General features: G+C 38.1%; 1 protein-coding gene across 2 annotated transcripts in view; it reads left to right on the top strand.

The window, feature by feature from the left end:
* LOC135200055 (proline-rich protein 36-like) overlaps positions 1 to 15,897 on the top strand; it is a 121,507-nt gene extending 105,610 nt beyond the window's left edge. For both annotated transcript variants that reach the window (XM_064228308.1, XM_064228309.1), the window contains exons 2-8: positions 339 to 401; positions 758 to 1,922; positions 3,038 to 3,109; positions 4,027 to 4,169; positions 6,530 to 10,269; positions 11,634 to 11,746; positions 14,350 to 15,897. In XM_064228308.1, coding sequence (XP_064084378.1) covers positions 1,476 to 1,922; positions 3,038 to 3,109; positions 4,027 to 4,169; positions 6,530 to 10,269; positions 11,634 to 11,746; positions 14,350 to 14,694 — 4,860 coding nt within the window. In that variant the 5' untranslated portion in view covers positions 339 to 401; positions 758 to 1,475 and the 3' untranslated portion in view covers positions 14,695 to 15,897. The remainder of the gene's footprint in view (positions 1 to 338; positions 402 to 757; positions 1,923 to 3,037; positions 3,110 to 4,026; positions 4,170 to 6,529; positions 10,270 to 11,633; positions 11,747 to 14,349) is intronic.
* The last annotated feature ends 4,340 nt before the right edge of the window (positions 15,898 to 20,237 follow it).

The raw sequence follows: 20,237 nt of genomic DNA on the forward strand, positions 1-20,237 counted from the left end.
TTCATGGATGTGAATGAATGTTTGTGGTCCTGCTTAAATTCTCCTTCTTCTTCTTCTTCTTCTTCTTCTTCTTCTTCTTCTTCTTCTTCTTCTTCTTCTTCTTCTTCTTCTAAATTTACAACTACTTGAATTTATTAGTTGATGGTCTTACTTAAATCATCTTGCAAATTCTAACAGAGAAATATAAAGATTCACTTGACATTAAGACTCCCCCAAAAAATAAGTCGACAGTTACTGCCACATTATATATTAACCATTAAATTGAGGAAGAACTCTTTGTACAACCAACCATTAACAGAACTTCCTAATATAGTTACATCTTTTGTCTTCCCCGTCAGGAGTGACCTCTGGTGGCAGAACGGGATGGCCAGGAAAATGGCTTCGCCTCCTCCTTGTGTCAGGTGAGTTGACATCGAGGAAGATTGGTTCTGTGGAACAGATGAAACGATAAACATCTAATCAGTGTCAATAACGAGATGCTGAACTGACATTTCTCCTTATTATTATAATCCTTTCTGAGGGAAGACTTAGAAGGAGGTGGAAGTCAAATGACTAAATATAGACAAAGATATATAAATTATTCGGCCTAGCTTTAGTCTTTCATTTCTGTGAAATAAGGAGGGTATATAGTATTGATTTTTCCTTACTGTTTGTACATATAACTATCCTCTCAAGCTCTTCATAACTTATTTGTGATGATGATTTCTTTGCATAGCAACAAATAACAACTAAATATGATTATTGTCCCTTTTTCTAGGGCTAGTGAGCGTGCTTCTCAAAGCACCTTCTGCAGAGGGGCGGAGGACGATGATGCCTCACACTGGATGCCTGGGTAGCAGCCATGGGCGCGCCTGCCCCAGCGCCCCGTAGACCCAGTTCGTCCTTGTTATCTCACAGAATAGCTCTCCTTGAAGGGGAGAAAAGTGCTCCCGAGACCAAAGATGTATCTACGAATAAAACTGAGGAACCTAATGAACACGAAACAACGGAGGAAAATGTAAGAAACAATACTAGTGCAGTACTGACTCCAAAGAGTAGCAAAGAAGAGCTAAGTAGTGTAGCTTCCAACAAGGAAGAGCAAAGTAGTGTAGCTCTCAACAAGGAAGAGCAAAATAGTGTAGCTGTCAACAAGGAAGAGCTAAGTAGTGAAGCTCGCAACAAGGAGGAGCAAAGTAGTGTAGCTCACCACAAGGAAGAGCTAAGTAGTGTAGCTCATCACAAGGAAGAGCTAAGTAGTGTAGCATCACAAGGAAGAGCTAAGTAGTGTAGCTCATCACAAGGAAGAGCTAAGTAGTGTAGCTCATCACAAGGAAGAGCTAAGTAGTGTAGCTCACCACAAAGAAGAGCTAAGTCATGTAGCGCTCAACAAGGAAGAGTTAAGTACTGTAGCTCACCACAAGGAAGAGCTAAGTAGTGTAGCACTCAACAAGGAAGAGTTAAGTAGGGCAGCTCTCAACAACGATGAAGCAGAGGATATGGTCAGCTCAGCTAGCGAAAACCACTCTACTATGCTAAAGATGAGTGAAGAACAGGAACTGCCCTCCCTGAGCAAAAACACAACCAACACCAAAGGAACATCAACTGCCATTTCAGTAATACCAGACAAGGTCTCTGAGGCGCACCGGCAGCCGTCGAGGCAGGCTCCTTATAACTATAGGAAAGAAGAAGAAGAGGTCACGTCCAGTTCCTCGACGTCCGTAGCAACTTCAAGAATGCTCCTGGTTACAGATGGGTCTAGTACATCACCCTCCAACCTCTCCGTGAATGTCGACATGCTTAAATGGCGTCTCACCGACACCAACCTTTTGGATGACATCGCCAGCATCATGGGGAACGAAAAGGGCGAGACAAAAGCAAACCCGAACAGAAGTGGGGAGACAAGTGATGATTCTAAACCAAAGTTCAGCAAAGCAGCTTCGGAGGTTAGTTTTCTGTTTTGTATTAGATGTGTAAGATTGGCAGTAGTTGGCTATCCCTAGTATGGTACTAACAATAACTTCTTAGTTCCTTTTCTAGAAATCTCTTATAGACCAGTAAGTAAATGAGACATGCTATAGGTCCCCACTGCCGGATGTCTGTCAGATACTGAAGCCTTACTAGGAAGTGCTGAATATTGCAGTTTTTCATGAGCTAAATTCATGGAAGAGGGTACTTGACTGTGACTGCCTTAGACTAGACTTATTTCTAGTTCACATTTCCCTAATTTCCCACTAGTGACTTTCAAAATGACAGCTTGAGTTCTTGGACTGTGCCATGCGAGTTAGTTCTCTGGTATTGTAACTAATCATCCTGTAACCATTAAATTTTTCAACAATTAACCAGTATTGGTGGAAAAATCAATTGCTCATTATACTTATCTATATTCAGCATGCATGATTTCAGTTTTGAACTCGTATAGCAAATTAATTGGCTACTTGCTACAAAAGTAAGGTGTGAGATTCCGAAAGATTCCAGAAAACTCTCCCCTTTAGCACCTACTTCACTGACAATGCAGTTAGATCAAACTTAGCTTGGGTTGATTAGAAATAGACCAAGTGATTTCGTCATTGGTGACTTGTGCTGTCCACGTATGCTTGCATAAAATCATGCCTTTTCCATTTTCCTTATTTTTCTTAACTCATTCTAGTCTTTGTTAGAACATCTCTGTCTTAGATACTTTGAGACTAAAACATACATGAACTATTCTTGTTGAAAAGTAGGTATTATTGTCACACTCTGAACAGTTCTCATTGAAAAGTGGCTATTCTTCTCAGACTGAACAGTTCTTGTTGAAAAGTGGCTATTTTTTCGCACTCTGAACAGTTCTTGTTGAAGAGTAGCTATCCTTTTCACACTCTCACTGTGGACATGCTTAAACTGACCTGCTCAGCTGCACGCAGCGTGACTTTTATTAGTACCTAGGAGGGAAAATAGGAAAGAAAGGCAGAACAAAATGGCACAGACTCCAAAGTTCCAGAGCCCCTTGCCTGTCTGGAGACGATTCCTTTCCAGCGCAAAGCTCCCCCTGACACTAACCTTTCTCACCTCTGTCCTTTAGGTGGTCGAAACTAGAGTGTTACCTCCTGGTGATTTTGGCAATGGTATCAAGAAGCCGTCTAGAATCGAGCAGGTTAGTGTGATCTCTCCTGTAGAGGTTCTTTGTAAACTGTTTTTTCTCTCATTTTGTGTAGCTGCATGGCTTATGTTAAGTTTTTAGGGGATACGGGTATACATATACATACAGTTGTCCATGCAAAATTGGTTCCAAGTCCAACTCCTAGTGTCTATACATGAAATGTCATATGATAGGGAACCCCATATTATAAATATAAGATTTTAATATAAACAGACATATATCATATTTCACACCTATATGAACAATTTAAGAAGTAGAACACTGTACTGTATGTATAACTGAAAATCAAGGTATGGCCAACTCCCATCTCTCTCTCACTCAACATCTCAGCATGATTGACTTTAATAGTCATCTTTCAATATTCATCTTTACTTTTACACATACAATACTGCACTTCTTTACTCTACCATACACAGGATTCATAAGTATACTGTATTATCAGTTCATGTACAAAACAGTATTGATAAATGCTGTTTGTATTTGTTAAGAGAAAATGTATGCATTTTTGTTTTTATAAATATCTATGGCATTCTGACGTTCTGCAGCATTCCTTTTATCTTTTTAAAAGCTACGAAGATATATATATATATATATATATAGATATATATATATATATATATAGATATATATATATATATGATGTATATATATATATATAGATATATATATATATATAATATATATATATATATTGGGAGGAAAAATATGTGAAAGTTTACTTAATTAGATATAGATAAGTGTAGGTTTAAGAGTTAAGACTATATTATTATTATTATTATTATCATCATTCATTATTATTATTATTATTATTATTATTATTATTATTATTATTATTATTATTATTATTATTATTCCAAGGAAGAACACCTTCAGGGCACCGCAGAGTGTGAGAATTATTATAATACTTTCAGGGTTCCTGGGCATCCCTGTCGCCAAAAGAGAGGCTCCTGCTTCGCCAGAAGTTGATGAAGGATCTGGAGACATCCTACAACGTCCCGCTTCCTTCCAGGATCCGATACCGCCTGAAGAAGAAGCCCTCGGTGTACACGTCGAAGTTAGTTCGAGATCCTGTAGATTTAGATGATTGAGCGGATGTCAGAGGTTCCATTTTGGCTGATTTTGAAACCTTCGTTGTGTGTGTGGAATTTGGTTATCCAAAATTTCACTGTTACGTACAGTCCATCTAAAAATTCTCCTTTTTTGGAGTCTAAAATATTCAGCTTCGTTCGTTTCTCAGAATTTACAGTTTGGGGAATTTGTTTGTATGTGGATTGATATCTCAAACTTTCCATGTGGAATTTGTCGATTCAGAATTTCGCTACTTCGTCAGTTCACACTAGAATTCTCCTGTAGAATCGTTATAAAGCATTTCATTAGTTTTGCAAAATTTACACTTTGGTAAATTTGTTTGTATATGGAAGTTATTTAAAAATCTCTCATCCCCCCATCCAACCGCCCACCCCCCCATTAAAGGAAAATAGCCCCCTCGTCAATCCATTAAATGTTCCTCTTTATGTAAACATTCCACTTCAGCATCTTATCAAAATTTCCACTTTGAGGAATTTGTTTAAATGCGACATTTGAAAAAAATGCGTGAAAAAATCTACATAGTGGATCCATCAAATATTCCTCTGCATCCTTTATAGATATTCTACTTTATTAGTATATCAAACTTTAAACTTTAAGGAATTTGCTTGGTTGTGGAATCTATTGAAAAAAATCCACTTAGTTTTACTTGCAAAAAAAAAAAAAAAGAAAAAAAAAGTCCTCTTCATTTCCGTCAAGTGTTCCTCTCCTGAAGTCTATAAAATATTCAATTTTATTTTATAATAATATTTTAGACAGCGGGGAATTAATTTGTATTGAGAATTCCTTTGCAAAAGATTTCCCTTCTTCAGCGAATCGAACATTTTGTAGAAGATTGTAAAAATTTCCACATCACTCATTAATCATTTGCAGGGTTGGCAATGATTAAATCAAACTGATTTAATCAAGTGATTAAATCATTGATTTTTTCATTAAAAAATCATGATTCTTTTGATTTTTTTTATTTGGAAGCAAACATATAGAAAAATATGGGTTGGAGGTTAATAAAAACTCAAGCATAACTGTGCTGCATAGATTTATTTTGATATAAAAAAAATGCAAGTACATACTTTAGGCCAGAACTGGAAACCTAAAAGATAATTCAATATTAATTCTGTCATAAAATACATTTTGAGGAAAAAAATTATTGAAAAAACATCCAACAAATAAAAAAACTATTAAATAAAATAAATTAAAAAATCATATAAATTACTGATTTAAAAAAAAAATTATTAAAAAAATTAAAAAAATCACCGACCCTGAATTCATTTGTATTCGCTGTTTTACGGGTCCCATAAATTCCCTTGTATACGTTATAAAAACACTGGTTTATAAACAGATTTACCCTGTTGGAGCTTGATATTTAAGTGCATAAGGTAAACAAGTTGATAGTTTATCAGAAATTTCCTTTATTCACTCAACGAAATTGGTCTATTAAGTTTTTCACACATTTTTTTATTAGGTTTGAAATTTCACCAAATTTTGCCATATTCACGAATGATAAATTTCAATCTCTTGGCTCATAAAAGAAATTTATTTTGTCTAGAATATGCTTTCATTGTCTTGACGATATTTGTACTTTTATGACTTCATGAAAGCTTTCACTGTATTAGTTTTATATATATAATATATATATATATATCTATATATATATATATAAATATAATATATATATATATTATGATGTTAAATATTGCTGAAATCTTAATTCCATATATAATATATTTAAAACTGTTAACAAGTCCTAGCTTAGATGATTTAGAAAAGCATGCTATTCGTTAAAGATAATTTTTATTTCTGATTTTCAGATATTTACTGTTTTTTTTTACTTTTACGATAATCATTATTTAACATTTCTGGACTTATTCACCTTTCTATTCACTAGACGATAAGCTTTAGTTGTTATAAAGTGAATTTGAACTAGAAGGATTTTAACATATCTTCTGACAATATTAATGATATTGCTCAACCCAAGCAGTTTAAAGCAAAGACAACAAGTGACTGTAAGTAGAAAGAACACCGGTAAGTGACCTTCAATAAACGTTACCTATAGATAAGACTTGCTGACCTCTTGATAGACTTTGTAACGTAGCCTGTATGATCATACTGTATATGAGACAGTTGGTAAAGTTTTTATCATTATTTTATTCTTAAGTGCAATTATCAAGTTTTGAAAAAATGTTCCAGTTGCCAATCTGAAAAATATTTCAGTTGTCAGTCTGAATGTATGGGATTAACTCTTGTTAATAGATTTATAAATTTAAACCTTGTGTTGTAAGTAAGAATTGTTATTAGTATAGCTAACTTTGTCTCACGTATATTTGACAGGAAGCCGAATTTGAATTCTCGTTTCGATGTTGGGATACCTGACATATACGAAACAGAGGTCCACGTCACTCCCAAGTACCGCAAGAAGCCCCTAGAAAGTCGAGGTGCAGCAGATAACAACCATCAGCACTATCTTCCTAGCCCTGCAGGACCCTCTTATGTACCCTTGGGGGCTCTGGTCACCCCAGCTTACGGCGAGGAGGAATCACCCGTAACAAAGCCTTACATTCCATTAAGCAGGAGTCCTCAAGCTGAAAATGCAGCAGGTCTAGTGTTCCGCCCACCTCGGAGACCACCAGGCATTAACCGTCGACGCACAGAAGGCCTCTTGCGTCGGCCTACTGGAAGGCCGTACTACTTCACGACTGTGACAGACAGAGTGAGCTTGCAAGCTCATCTACAGTATCGACGACCAGTATCTTTCAAGTTCAAAAGGACAAGCAATAATCAAGATTACCATGGCGACTCTCTCACGGATCCAACGACACGCGTGCATACAACAGAGCCTTATCCAACACCTGGGGCTCCTTATCATGAAACAGGAAGCAGCCCTTATCATGAGAGTACTACAGCCGGATATGCAAAGCCACCAGAAAAGTACCTTCCTCCAACAAATGACTATGTTCCACCCAAACCTCCTCATCCAACAACTCCATCATATGATCATACTGTTTCAAAAGGACCTCACGCAGGAGTCTCTCAGAAATACATTCCTCCAAGCAAAGATTATGAAACTCCTAAAAGTACACACCCAGAGCCTGTAACGTATACAGAACCACCACAGAAATATATTCCCCCAAGTAAGGAATATATACCACCTCATGCCACACCAGAGTCATATGGAAAACCCAGCACTGCAGAATACCAGACACCAAGCCCAGAGTATGTAACTCCAAAAATTACTCTGGAACCTGTTACCCACTATCACAAAGAACCACCTCAGAAATACATCCCACCAAACAAGGAATATGTATCTCCCCATGTTGATCATAAGCCTTATGACCAACCACCATCGGCAAATTATGAGCTTCCTAGCAAAGAGTATGTTCCACCGAAGTCCTTGAGAATTCCAATTTTAAATCACAAATCACCACATAAAGAATATGCTGCACCACCTCGAAAGTATCTCCCACCCAATAAGGAATATGGTGATGCTCCTGCTAATGAAAAGCATACTGGAGATGATTATACACCACCACCAAGAAAATACATACCCCCAGATAAACATTATTTGACACCTCAAAGGACGCCTGAAAATGGCCACCCTAACAGGAGGAGACGTCCAGGAAAAAGACGGCGGAAGCACAGGAAACGTCCAACACCGCCCAGTCAGCAATACATTCCACCAAGTAAAGACGAATATCATGATACCAAGGAACCTTCAGAATATAAAGAACCTGAAAGGAACTACGAACCCCCAAACGAAGAGTACGTTCCTCCCAAAGCACCATCAGTAACCACTAGCTTACCTGCATCTTATTCTACACCAGCAAGAACTTATTTACCTCCTGTTCAGGATTATAAAGTTCCTCATCAGAGCCATGTAACCCCAAGTTCCCAGTATGAACCTCCATCCAATGAATATATTCCTCCTCTGCAACCAACAACTCCAGCAGGACTTTATGAAACTCCAGTACCAACATATGGGCCACCATCTCAGAACTATGAACTACCTAGCAGAGATTACTTATTACCAGCTAGACCTGAATCTTATGACACATCACTTCCAAGTTGGCTTATGAGCTTACAAGGTAAGACACCATCTGTAGCGGAAGAAAAACCGAGACCTTACACTGCAAACCCAACCCCACCTCCAGGATATCACCCAAAACATTCCACAAGAGAAGAGCATTTTCCAAGTACCCATCCAGGTCACAGCCATTCTTCACCTGGCTATCATGCCCCTATACCTACTTATGCACCTCCAGATAAAGAATATCATGTCCCTGAGGTCACATACATACCTCCTATCCATGAAGCACCAGGTTATTTACCCACATCTCCAAAGCCTGGATACCATGCACCAGAACCAAGCTATTTACCATCCAAACCAGGATATCATGCTCCTGAACCTACTTATGCACCTCCAAAATCTGACCATCACACTGTTGAGCAAGAATACATTCCCCCCAAAGTTGATTACCCAATCCCTACTCATCACTCTTCTCCAAGACCCGGCTATCATGCTCCTGAACCAACATATGTCCCACCCAAGGTTGATTACCATACCCCTGAACCAGAGTATCCTTCTCATGAGCAAGGTTATCACTATTCATCACCAAAACCAGGTTACCATGCTCCTGAACCAACATACGCTCCTCCTCATCCAGGTTACCATGCCCCAGAGCCAACATATGCCCCTCCCAAGCCAGAACATCCCAAGGAAGCTTACATTCCACCAAGGCGTGACTATGAGGTTCCTGAAGATGATTTTCATCCTCCAAAGTATGTGCATTCAACACCCAAACCAAGATACCCTGCTCTAGGTCTTACATATATCCCTCCAAAACATGAATTTTACACTCCTGATCCATCTTACGAATCGCACAAACCAGGATACCATGCTCCTGAGCCTACGTATGCACCCCCTAAAGTTGAATATGCTTCCCCAGAGCCTACATACACAGCACCAAAGCCTGGATATCATGAGCCGGAGCAGACTTATCTAGGTCCTAAAGGAGGTCAACCCATTGCATCTCATCCTGACCATAAACTTGGGTACCATGCCCCAGAGCCTACCTATAAGCCCCCTATTTATGAACACCACCATGAAGCTGGATACCATGCTCCCAAACCCACATATAAACCACCAGATTATCCTGTTACTACATTAACCCCTACTTACGCACCACCACCGAGGACATACGTACCACCAGTGAGTGAATACTTACCGCCAAAGAAAGATCACCACACGACACCTGCGTATATTCCACCGAAGTCACCTGAAGACACTTATGTTCCTCCTAAGTTACCTGAAGTTTTGATACCCAAGACTCCATACGCACCCCCTCCTCCCCCACCTCTTCATTTACCTATCGACCTAACGTATCTACCCCCAGAAAAAGAATATCACGCGCCTGCGCCCCACTTGCCCGTCACGCCTTCTCCAGTGTATACCTCCACCATAGCGTATGTTCCGGAAAAGGAATACATCCCCCCTCAAACAACTCCAGCTCCAGATTACGTGGCGCCACTCCCTCCAAAGAAGGCGTACATCCCACCACCAGCCATAACCATCGAACCGAACCACGACCCTCCGCTGAAAATTCCTCACGTACACCACGTCACAACCTACAAGCCCAACTTGAACGCCAAAGTGCAGAGTCTGCAGGACTTCAGTTACCCGGGAGAGAGGAAGGTGTCGCCACACACGGCGTTCCCGCACTTAATCGGCAACATATCTTCAACGACCTACTCCCCTCCGGTTTACACCCCAACCACATTCGGCCCCGGGTATAACGACCTTCCGCCAAGCGTCAAACCACCCGTGCACCATCCGGACTACGTCCACGACCTCTACGACGACTATGATGACTATTACTACTACTATGATGATGATGACGACTACTATTACTACGACGACGACGACGATTACTATTACTACTACTACGATGACGACGACTACGACTACGCCTTGGCTCCCGCGAAGAAGCCCGTGCCCCACCATCTCGTCCCCCAATTGGACTACGACATTCTCGACAACGAGATCTACGACTTCGGCTACATCGCCGGGATACCAGGCAAGTGATGGCGAGATGAATTACCGTTTTGCAACCGATGAATACGTACACACAGATGTTTCTTATATTTTTTTTTCATTATCGTTGAGTTTTATACTTTCCAACTGCTGTATGTTTCAGGGTATGCGTTTGTTTTTAAGTTATTTTTTTGAAATGTATTTCAAGGTATTAATTTTCTTGTATTTTTGTTTTACTAATTCGATCCGAATATTTTGATTTCTCAATTGATGTTTATTTTTTGGTATCATGCATGTCTCCTTTTATTTTATTTCTCTTTTCTTGTACTTGCTATTTACTTACATAGATCTAGCAAATGCTAATTCAGTTATAGCGTGAATGAACATATTTCCCGATAAAAAGAGAAAAAGGACATTTACTTAAAAAGTACAGGGGGGTGGGGATGGAAGAAGCTGCTGTTATTGTTCGTTCAATTTTAGTTCACATATGATCTGACCTTATTATTCAATTACAACCATTACAGAATTTAATCTGTAGATTCTTCACTTACTGATAGAGAAATAGTTTTTAAAAGTATTTTCCCTGCAAAAATACCAATGCTAATTCAGAACCTCAGGATTAGTGTGTTTATGCATTCTTTTCTTAGACTTAGTATTTACAAAACATCATTATCATTATCACTTTTTATGATTTCATTTCCATAGTGTTATCATAGGATTAGCCATCTCATGATCAAATTCTGTTGCTAAACAAAGTTCACCAAATATATCTAAATTCTCAAGTTGCGGCAAAAATTCTCATCATATTCACAAAGGACCTGTCCACACTAGCGGTCATGCACGTCGGGCATTTCCAGCTGTTCATATTTTCTCTCGCCTCTTAAGGCCTGTCCACACGACCGGGCCTGATCGGCGGACCTCCCCTCTAACGGGCACGCTTGACGGGCAAACCGTCAAATTGCCCGATGGGTCTTGTAGCAAAATCACCATGGTGGTGCCCAATGGCTTGAGCTTCGACCCTGGCAGACGTACGTTAACCATATACATTTCTTTTACTGAGCCATTCTTTGCACCATATTCTCTTCTTTTTCATCACACACAAAGCAATTATCATGCTACACAATATCTTCTTCTTTGCGGTAGGCACCATGTTTATCGTACCGCACTGAACACACTACTGGCATCGCTGGGCACGCCCACCTCTCCATCGCTCACCCATGTGGACAAAATTCATCGTTCTGGCTCCTTACTCTGCCAGTCAGTACAGCGAAAAAGGTTATGGGAACAGCGTTTGCCCGTCGGGCAGTGCCCCATAGTGTGGACAGGGTCTAACAATATTTACCTTACCTTCCTCTCACACTGAACGGAGGTTTAAATGACTTTTCTAAAAAATCAATATCACCTCAGGTCGCGCGGGTCGAGACTACCCCATACTCAGCTACATCCCTCTGACCTCTTTCGGATGCGACCTGGTCGCAGATTATCCCGGGTACTACGCAGACATGGAAGCAGGATGTCAGGTCAGTTGCCGAGTTTCGTGGCGTTCTTGAGATGTTGAGATTTAGGTCGTATTAATAATATTTTCTTTTTAGGTCGTATTCTTTATATTTTCTTTTTAAGTAATGTAAATAATATTTAGTCATATATTTTATATTTTCTTGTAAGTAATGCTAATGAAATTTAAGTCTTATTATTCATTTTTTCTACTAAGTAATGGAAATTAAATTTAGTCGTATAATTTGTATTTAAGTAATGGGAATGAATTAGTCTTATATTTTCTTATAAGTAAAGGACAAGAGATTACATGGTATTCTTTTATGCTTTTAATTGGTGAAAATGAAATTATGTCTTATTCTTTATATTTTTTTCAGTAATGGAAATGAGATTTATGTATTTATATTTTCTTAAGTTATAGAAATTTGATTAATTTGAACTATATTTTCTTAATGAAAATAAAATTTAGTCATTTTTATATTTTCTTTTAAGTAATGGAGATGAAATTTATATGTATTCTTTATTAATCGTTTTCTTTCGAGTGATTGAAATTAAGTTTAGTAGGTATTCTTCGTATTAAGTTAAATTATTTGTATTCTTAACATTTATTTAGTAGTGTCAGTTCCGCTTTTTAAAGTAGACAAATAATCAGAGGAAGTGTCAGGACCCTCCTCTAAGGACTACTCAGGAAAACAATGCCAACTGGTGTCCTCCAAAGTTCAAGTGATAGATAACATTCAGTGCGCAAGTATTAACAGAGGGATACAAATACCAAACGTGAAAAAATTATGATATATTTACAAGCACAATAAAGATATTAATGACTCCTGGAACCACTATGAATAAAACCATAAAATATCAATCGCACAAATTATGAATACAATAACAGCAATACACCCACACTATTAAAGAATTAAAAAAAAAAAAACATTCCTAAAAATAAGAGGCCCCGAAACGAAAGAAAATATCTGACAGAAAGAACCTAACGATTTACAATACTAATAAATATTCCCTAACAAACACTGTGGTGTCCACTTAAATTTATCAACCTCCACGGGGACCCTCCTGGAGTAAGACGCTGCTGCAGAAAAATAAGGCTGGAAGGGCTTGTCCCTCAATAATTTAGGGTCATAAGGCAGCAAGGGCTCGTCCCGCAATATATCAAGGCCCAAATACAAGGGCCCGGCCTCAATAGAACGCACTCAAGTCCCTCAGCATTAACAAAATCGGAATAACCTGCACCTGCACTCTGCGAGGTCCCCCAGGCAAATACTGGCCCGAGGCTACAGCAAGTAGAGGCGCTGAATAATCCGGATGGGTTCCGGCGATTGGTCCTCAAGACCCAAGTTTCATAATCAAAGAAAACCATACAGCAAGTAGAGAAGCAGCAACTTAGCAGACCACTCCAGCCTAGTGAAAGGAAAATTCTTCCAGAAATGCGGCGTTAAGTTGCTATAATCCCAAAGATTTCGTAATAACACGAAGCCCAGATTTAGACTCCCGTATCTTGGGACAGGGACTTCCAAAAGTCACCCTCGGATAGCTCCAAGGAGGCCGAAAACAGGATTCTGAGAACAAACAGACCAAGGATCAGAAACTGGGACAGTGACTCCAAGAAACTAACAAACAAACCAACAAAGAATGCCTTGGAGGAAGAATACTTAGAACCTAAAGGGTATACTTTATTAATTAACAAACTAAGGTAAACTAAAGAATATCACGTAACAAAAAACATCAGAAAAATAATGCAAAGTAAACAGGATTCTGAGAACAGACAGACCAAGGTTCAGAAACGGACAGGAAGGAACAATACTTAGAACCTAAAGGGTATACTGTGTTAATTAACAAACAAATGTAAACTAAAGAATATCAGTTAACATAAAACATCTAGAAAAAAGGGCAAAGTTCTGACAAAAGAGAAATAACTCGTATTTTGAGATGTATTCTAAACTCTCCTCTTGAAAAAAGAAAGAGGCAGGTTCAGTGTTTCAAGGAGCACAAAAGAAGGCAGAGAAATCAATATTCTGTAAGTGATTATAAATTCTCCTCTAAAAAAGCAGGTTAAGGGTTTCAGTGTACACAGAGGAAGAGAGAATTTTTTATTTTGGAAGTAATGATAAATCCGCCTTGGAAAGAGACAGGTTAACTAAATCAGGGAATACGAGGCCAGGTATAGGATTCCCCTTCCTGAAAATGAAAGCCTTATAGAACTCTTATTATTGGTTGAAGCTCGGGTTCATGATCTCCACACAGTATCTATCTCAGTTCTTAGTTTGATGGGCATAATTTCTCGTGAGAGAAGGTGTTATACATTCTATAAATTCTTGATATAAGGTAGCCTGGGACAGATTCTTAAATCAGTCATTCAGTACGACTCAGTTTCCACGTCACTCGTAGATTACAAGGGTACAAGAACTGAGAGCGCCACTGACCAACTTGACGTCTCAATACTGCAAAATTCACTACCATTCAAATGCTATCCAGTAGTTCGTGTAATCAAACCTGTTATTTATAATGTTATTGTCTAAAAGTATGAACATTTCCCTTCTCGATTTTCTGTGTCTCAGAAGTGGTTGACGAAATTCATTTCGGTCTATATTATAATAAGTTAACGATATTGTCCTTTTAGGTTTTCCACATCTGCCACAGAAGTGGCCGACAAGACTCGTTCCTGTGTCCGAACGGGACGATTTTCAACCAGAAGTACTTCGTGTGCGACTGGTGGTACAACTTCGCCTGCGAGGACGCCCCGTTCTTCTACCCTGTGAACGCGGCCCTGGGCCACCCGGGCGTGCCGTTGCACCGCAACGCTTTCGAGCCGGACCTGGAAGCGGCGCGCAAGCTGCCACCTCTGGAACGCAACCAGCCTCGTCGAGATCACCTCCATCTTCTGGGGCACGTCACCGCAGCCATTCCTCATCTAGTCTCGCCGTCGCCTCATCACGTCCTCACTGTTGCTCCTCATTATTCATGAGATACCCATTGACCTTTATAAATTTAGAATATTTTGTTCCCATCATCTCGTCAGCCATTGCATCGTCTTTCGTTCTAAGAAGCTGTGTCAGAGAAACAAAATCCACTGGGCCTGTTGCAAGGATGGTTGTTTTGCTTTAACCGAAATCTTTTTCTATTAAATCAGGTGTTTGATCTACAGAGACTCTAGCTAGTAGGAATAAAAAAAAAAATGCATATTTTTGCTCTACTCAAAAGTTTTGTTCTCGTTAATCGTAAATGGAGTTTATTAAAATTTTAAAATGGAAAATAGTGATTCCACTCCATTATCTGCAACATATTGACGTTTGACAGTTCTGCACTAAACATTATGGAATTAGAGGGTTAACACAGAAAACATCAACTGTTAGCCTGATATGTGCCATTTTCATCAAAATAAATATCTGGTTTATTTCTGTACCTTCAGAGTGGTCTGTCAGAGCTCACGCAGAACCTTTTGTTTAGCAATTTTATGTAACATGCTTCAAGAAAAGCCATCAAATTAGTAAATATTGTTATTTTTATATCAGCATTAGCTATTGAGGGATGGTTTGTTGTTTTCTTAGTGCCTCCTAGCATCGAAACGTATTGAAAAAGTACCGTGAATTTGTTATCAGTTTTTGCCATTTATCTTAAGTGCACTCTTCACAGCAATTTCACCCGTGCGTTGTTCAAAGATGCAATTTCTGGTTGACGATTTTTATTTTTTTGCTTTTTCCTTGTTAATGAAATCGGAACTTATTCTTTCTGTAATTACTTTCTGTCAGTCAAATAACCCTTGGTATTTGATTGAGTAATCTGTAAATGCAGTCTTTGTACCTAGAAAAAATCTGCTTGATATCAAAATCTAGTCCGCATATTGTTTTATGTATATAATGTTATTTCTTAATGTAACATAGGTAGTTTTTTATGTAGCCTTATTCTTCAGATATTATGTTAGTGCTTTTTCTGCTTGGAACTGTGTTTCTGTGTGTATACAGTTGTGCGTTTGTATTCATCTGCATACATTCACACAAATATGATAATCTTATGTATGAAGGACAGCATGCAACGATTTTATGATAACGTAGGTGACCTAGTGCTGGATCGCTATTTCGCCCTGCACGGGATTGAATCCTTTGAAGAAGGAAGAATTTCTGCATCTCATACCACAATCCGGATTCAAGGCTTCCATGAAAAAATTTATTGAATCAATATTATATATATATATTATATATATATATATATATATATATATATATATATATATCTAATATATAGATATATATATACATAGTACATACACATAGATATTACAGATTTTTAAAGTAAAGCTATCATTGCGTGTTGTCCTTTGTATTTAGGTCTAGTTAATGGAACAAGTAGACTCCATGTTTATGTATGTGTATTCACACAGACACAAAGTTCTCACTAAGACATTTTCCGCTGAGATTGTTGGAAGAATTTGAAAATTGTGGTTAAGAAAAATCTAACTCTATGAATGGTATGCATAGCTTGTAAATCTGCAAATTTTCAAATATACATGTGTACATAATGCATATATACACGTGCATATGTTTATAAACATTTATATACAAAGTCTAATTTCTAATAAAACAGTTTGTTAAGTCAGTTGTGTTATAAGAAAAAAGATTTATTATTTCATAGACTCTGTAAAATTATGTTCACCTCGTGTTAGTCGAATGTGACAACACATCTCGTTATATTCCGTCTCATTGTTTATTTACTATTTCGTTTTTTTATTCTACATTTTTTTACTTTTTACTTGTGTTTTATGAGTTCGTCCGAATAGATATAATCAGATATCCTTCATTTCCTTTTCTTATTTGGTTTCATTCAGTGTTGATTGTTTTGTAATGTTTTCATGTCGTCATCTTTCAATTTTTCCAAAAAAATTTAATAACGCATAACCAGGGTTTCTGCGATGCCAGATTGCAGAAATCAGTCACTGAACACAAATGATGAAATTTCTACGAATATTCGAATAGAAAATGTTCTTTAGAGTGCTAAAGGTGAGAATTATCTATTTAGAGAAGAACATTTTGTGTCCCAGAGGTCGCAGAAACCTAGAGGTCCGAGTTCGGAGGTCTATATCAGGCCTCCTAGTTCCATTTGATGACACCTGCAGGCATTCCTATTCAAAGAGTGTGGCATTACGTGTAAACGTTCAAATGAATTATGCGGATGAATTATTCAAAGATTAAACTAGCCCCTCAGTGGTGTGGTCGGTATGGTGTTGGCGTGCCACCTCGTTGGGTGCGAGTTCGATTCTCGGGTGTTCCAATGAGAGGTGAGAGATGTGTATTTCTGGTGATAGAAATTCATTCTCGACGTGGTTCGGAAGTCACGTAAAGCCGTTGGTCCCGTTGCTGAATGACCACTGGTTCCATGCAACGTAAAAATACCATACAAACAAACAAAACAAATATTAAAACTTACTCGTAGGAACTACTAGGGCATCTAAAGAAATAGCAAAGCAACTTTAAGACTGCGTAATTGGCTCCTTACACGAGTTCAGCGACGTCGCCATGCTTAAAATCGTGAGGGATAAATAGTCATGGAATAATAAACAGTAACGAAGGCTAAGACAAAAAATTAACCAAAAATAAACATGATTAAAGATTAAGATATTGTTAGGTAACTGCCACAAGAATTTTTACCTTTTGCAGAGATGCTATACTAGACTAGCGTCTCAGCGGCGTGGTTGGTATGGTATTAGCGTCCCACCTCGGTGGCCGCGGGTTCGATTCTCGACCATTCCATTGAGGAGTGAGAGATGTGTATTTCTGGTGATAGAAGTTCACTCTCGACGTGGTTCGGAAGTCACGTAAAGCCGTTGGTCCCGTTGCTGAAGAACCACTGTTCCATGCAACGTAAAAGCACCATACAAACAAAATATACTAGATTATATTTCTAAGGTCCGTGAACATAAGTTGTTGATGTTTACGTTGTACCGTTTTTAGATCCATGGCAGTCCATCAGTTGCTAACTTTTTTTTTCTCGACGCCAGTGTTTGTTTGCTCACTAACGTAAAAAGTAAATTATGATTTTTTAACTGATCAAATCTGCAAGTAAGGATGCAAGTAGGTTACTTATTCCCTTACCACCTTTTTGGGGGGGGGGGCATTTGGTTGTGGAGATGGGGAACTGTGGTAGAATAATTTTTTTCTTTTCGGTCCTTTACACAAGGCGCTTATAGCCGTCGGAAATCCAAACATTAGTATTGCATACGATGCCGTACCTCTTACCCTAGGTCCTTCAAATATGCTCAGAGTATATTTAAAGTCTTTCTTCTTCCCAGCTTTATCCTTATTCGGGGTCGCCGTTTTTAATGAGTCTCTTCCATCTACCTCTGTCCTGTGTCATTTTCTCCCGTACTGCCTTCTCCCTCATATCATCTCTAATGCATTCTCTCCACCTGGTCTTAGGTCTTCCTCTCTGTGTTCCATCCACCTCCACGTCCATCACTTCTCTTGCCCTGTGTTGCTCTTCTCTTCTCATCAGGAAGCCATACCATCTTGACCTTGCCTCTTGCACTTTCTTTGATGCTTCAGTGACCTTTTATGTAACCCTAATATGTTTATGTCTAACCCTGTCCTTTTTGGTTACTCCACTCATCCACATAAGCATCCTCATCTCGGTTACGTTCAATTTTCTGCCCTCTGTTTTCTTTAGTGGTGCTGCTTCCAATCCATATGTCATTGTTGGTCTGACTACTGCCTTGTGGGTCTGCCCTTTAATCTTATAGGGCCTTTCCTATCACATATGACACCAGACACCTTCCTCCAGTTGTTCCAACCACATCTGACATCTCCATCACTCCTCTCTCCCTAAGACATCTCCATATTTCCTGACGTGGTACTCTGTCATATGTCTTCTCAAGGTCTATAAAGGCCACACGCAAGACCTTTTGCTTCTCTCTGTACTTTTCCATAATTTGTCTCAGAGTATATTAAAAGTAACTTGCTCTTATTCTTGAGTTATGGCTCATATTTTCAACATAGAAAACGAATGAGTTTGTTCATGGTGAACTACAGTAGTATGTAGGACTCAAACAGTTTTGAAGTCTGCACCAAGATAATTTTTATGAATGTTCAGTGTATTTATGCAGGTATGTGTGTAATAAGTTGAAAAATTACTTTAAACCATGTAGAATAATTGGACGTGATTATGAAAACAGGGATAATCAAAGTGGAATGAGAACAGGCAATTATTACAAATCGCTTAACACAATAAAATGTATACTTATTTAGTTAACTGAGAAAGAATGCAGGGATATTTTTATCATTTTGAAAGTTTTCGTAAAGATTTGCAATTAAATTATGCATGAAATAAATATAAGATTCTGTGTATTTTACCTCACAACAGTTAACAATGAATCTCAATGAATTTGCCCTACATGTATGAATATATTTCTGTGTAATCGAAATGACTTGAAATCGTATTGCTTTTTTGTAGTTGTGGGATGCTTGCAGACGGTATTTTTTTATTACTATTATTTATATCCATAATCATGATTGGTCTTCTCAGCATAGTGTTGGAAATATATTAGGTAAAAATTTCAAGTATGCCTTTTAAAGAGTAACTTTAAATTCCATATTGCAGTAACAGCTTATATTAGACAAACGAAATACACACACGTCCCAATTTGTAGTTGTTTAGTTATCTCCAGAGCCACATATAGTTGCATTTACAAAGGACAGTGAATATGTAACCAGTGTCCTCATCCCATGGCCTTTGTACAGCAATGTCGTTGAATGCACCTTACTTGACGATAGACTTAACCACACTAATTAAGTCACTTATTTTTTATGTAGAGTTTATATATTAATCAGTTGATCATTTACAGTATTTGTTGTTATTAATGTTATCAGTTTTATTCAGTTGTTTACTGGTACTTTTATAGTACACACATGCGCCCACGCACAATATATATATATATTATATATATATATATATATATATATATATATATATATATATATATGTGTGTGTGTGTGTGTGTGTGTGTGTGTGTGTGTGTGTGTGTGCTGTATTAAGAGAGAGGGTATGAGAGATAATATGAATAATTCCCCATTGTATTGAACGTCCCATTCAAATTAATGACCCCATTACATATTACAGAACGTTACCCGCCAAGTGCACTTACACACGAACACGAAAGTGATGAAAATTTCACGACGATAAAGCGAATGAAAACCGATAAAGAACTTTGAAAGAGGCAGGGATGTTTTAATACTTAATAATCGTGAATTAGATCATTCATAGATATCGCGAAAGTGTGTGTAACTAAGGAAAGGAAAATGAACGAATAGTGTAGAAAATGTCGAAAGTATAAATGCACCTGCGTGTCACATGGGGAAGCGTCTATTGGACGGCTGAAAAAAGCAACTCGAAAGACAATTATAAGATATTTTTAGAGAATAGGTAAATAAAGAGGCACAGGTAATGTTTCAAACAATAATTATATGTACGTTCTCATGGTAACTGGTATAGTGCTTAAGTCATCTCTTTTCAATTAGATAT

Source organism: Macrobrachium nipponense, chromosome 26, assembly GCF_015104395.2.
Source record: "Macrobrachium nipponense isolate FS-2020 chromosome 26, ASM1510439v2, whole genome shotgun sequence".
NCBI classification, from domain to species: Eukaryota; Metazoa; Arthropoda; class Malacostraca; order Decapoda; family Palaemonidae; genus Macrobrachium; species Macrobrachium nipponense.